The sequence below is a fragment of the Ptiloglossa arizonensis genome, chromosome 1, assembly GCF_051014685.1.
Source record: "Ptiloglossa arizonensis isolate GNS036 chromosome 1, iyPtiAriz1_principal, whole genome shotgun sequence".
Taxonomy (NCBI): domain Eukaryota; kingdom Metazoa; phylum Arthropoda; class Insecta; order Hymenoptera; family Colletidae; genus Ptiloglossa; species Ptiloglossa arizonensis.
In genome coordinates, this window is record NC_135048.1 from 21,525,039 (window position 1) to 21,528,013 (window position 2,975).

The following is a 2,975-nucleotide window of genomic DNA, read 5'->3' on the forward strand; positions in this document are numbered from 1 at the left end:
CGCGTGTTTCTGATTCGCGTTCGTGGATAATATATTACGCACGTACCCGCGTACGTGTGCTCTGTTATCGATTACGTATATGTACATACACACCGTGCGACAGTGGGTGTTCACTCAGTTCTGAGTGGTCGTCGTCGTAACACAGCACGAGAGATCATCTCACACCGCCCGATTCGTCGCGCTCGCGCGTCATTCATGGCCCCGTAGAAAGAACCGCTGATCGAGCCCCCGATTGGAGAAGGTTTCATACCCATCGAACGAAAGTCTCGATCCTCCTATCATCCATATTGCACCTGGTAGAGGGGGGGGGGGGGCGGACTATGAACACGGTGAAACGTTCACGCTGTCGGGCGTCGGTATTTTTTTTTTTTTTTTTTCATTCTTCGGGGACGGTTTCTCCGGGTAAAAAAAATATCTGATTCGCGGATCCTGGGGAGGAGGAAGGGGTTGATACGTCGTCCGATAGCTACCCTCGGTAAGCTCTCTGTCCATCCCACGAGCAATCTCCTCGGTTGGCCGGGAAAACGACGATCGATCCTCCAACCTGTATCTCCCGATCGGGGCGTTTCGTATCTGATCGACGTCGCTTCGACATAGGTACTTACGGTAATCTAGGTACATCCAAAACAACTCCTCCCAGAACAGATGGAAGGACCACCGACGAATCTAATCCCTTCCGATCCTCTTGTGTATCTGTTGGTGTTTGATGAGGTGGGCCTTCTGTCTGAACGCTTTGCCGCATACCTCGCACCTGAACGGTTTCTCGCCCGTGTGCGTTCTGAGGTGTACCTTGATGTTGCTCTTGTTCAGGAAACCTCGGTTGCAGATGGAACACCTGTGCACCGGTTTCTCCTTGCCGCCTATCAAACCGGACTCGGTTCCGTAGGGTAACGCGGTCGCCCCTGTGCCCGGACTCTTCTTCGAGGGATTCTGGGAGCCTGGGGTGGGCCGTGACCTCTTCCTGGGATGGGAGGGTGCCGCGAACGAGGAATGGAGCAGGTGATCGGGGCTGCAGGAGGTCGAGACTCGGCCCGGTGGGCTTACCGGCGGATAGGGACTCGTCGAGGACGGTGTCTCGCCGCAGGACGCGTTCTGGAGACCGGCATTCGCCGATTGCAACCTGGCGTTCAACAACGGCGCGTAACCGTGTGTCAACAGGCTCTGTAGGGTCGAGCCGTGTTGCTGCGCCTGCGTCGAGGGGGTCGCGGTCGCGTATATCTGGGAATACGGGCTGGGCGAGGTGGTCTCCTGAGCCTTCGGGGAGCACGCGGTGTCGATCCACTCGGCGATGTCGATCCAATCGCGCGAGGCGTCTGGATCGTGCTCCGATCCCGCACCGTTTCCACCACCGGGCACCGTCGTGTCGGCTATCGCCGAGCCGATGATCTCCGCTATGTCCTCGATGTCGTAGTCGACCTGCTGCGTGGACTGGGGCAGCTGTTGCTGTTGATGATGTTGCTGTTGCTGTTGTTGCTGTTGGTGCTGATGGTGTTGGTGGTGTTGCTGCTGTTGTTGTTGCTGTTGCTGCTGTTGTTGCTGTTGTTGCTGCTGCTGTTGCTTTTGACTGCCCTGCGGGCACGGTGTGCTCGAGGACACGACCGGCGACTCGTAGTACTCTTGATTGGAGGAGGAGGTCGGCGAGGAGGACGGCAACGATGGCCTCTGCGCGGACGACGCTATCGTGTGATAGTGATGACCGGGTATACCGTTGATGCTCAGATGTCCCGTGTAACCCGTGAAGGGTGGTAGTGGCTTGAGTTCCGCCAACGATTGAGCGGACGCGACGCCGACCGACGAGCCGAGTAGGAGAGTGTCCCACGCATCCTGCAGACCAGCTGCCGTTTGCTTGACGTCGGGAGGCTCGAGGAAGTCCGGCCCGGTGGCGCCCCACGGTGACAACAGCAAACTGTCCACACCGACCACCTCGGCTGGTGATCCACCGACGACGATCCCGGTACCCTGACTGCTGTGGGGCGGCTCGACCCCCGATGAGGTGAGATGCGGTGGCGCTGCCGGTGGACCCGACTGGGTTTCGTACTTCATGTCGATCACGATATCCGAGGTCGGCGACACGACGCCCGGGCAGGGTGGCACGATTACGTCCTTCACCAACGAACCGGCCGTTTGACTCTTACCAGGGCACGTGGGCTGCTTCTGCAAACACCTGCTGGGATTCCCGCCAATTATATCGTACGGCGACGTGGCGGTGAGTTCCTCCTCTTCGTCCAGTACGTCCTGGGACGATTGGCTGAGGGGGTACTCTACCTTGATGCTGCGCACCACGGTTTGCTGCTCCTCCTGTTGCTCCTGGCTCTGTTGTCCGTCCGCGGACGGATACTCGAGCTTGATACAGGACCTGGTCAGTATGTCCTCGTCGCCGTCGTTACGACAGCTGGCCGTCGATATCCGCGATGTGGACAACAACGAGCTCAAGAGGGACGCGTTGAAGGCGGACGTCGAGGACGAAGACAGCGACGACGACGCTGACGATAGGGTAGCGTTTGTCGCTCTTCGTTCCTCCGGACGTATTTTCGAGTATTCCTCCGTCTTGATCCGCACGTTTAGAGACGAGAGGATTCCGTTTAAGGAATCAGCCGACGCGACGCCGCTGTTGCCGGCGATGGTCCGCGCGTGCGCCGAGGCTAGCGACGCGATCGACGTGGACGGTAACACGTTCCCGTGGCTGGTGGTCGCCGTCGCGATACGCGAACCTTGGTTGCTCGGCTCCGTGGATGACGTGGTGGTCAACAACGCCGAGAGTATGAGATTGCTCGCCGAGCAGGGTTCCGGTGACGACGAGGCGATGCCGTACGCGCTCGCTGGCGAACCTACGGCATCAGCGCCTCGCGCTACCGTGTCCACGTGACCGAGGCTCGACGACGAGCACGAAGAGGACGAGGTCGGGACGATGCTGTAGTTCGTACAAACGTGACGACCAGCGTGCGACTGATTCTGCTGATGATGCGACTGGTGCC

General features: G+C 59.1%; 1 protein-coding gene across 1 annotated transcript; it reads right to left on the minus strand.

Annotated features, from left to right (window-relative positions):
• Positions 1-666: 666 nt before the first annotated feature.
• On the minus strand, positions 667-2,043 carry Ich (zinc finger protein ichor). The gene has a single exon (XM_076313883.1). It carries the CDS (start codon positions 2,041-2,043, stop codon positions 667-669), a length of 1,377 nt encoding a protein of 458 aa, XP_076169998.1.
• Positions 2,044-2,975: the final 932 nt, after the last annotated feature.

Excerpts from the sequence above, each read along its gene's own strand:
- Ich (XM_076313883.1), bottom strand. The coding sequence starts at position 2,043 with ATGAAGTACGAAACCCAGTCGGGTCCACCGGCAGCGCCACCGCATCTC.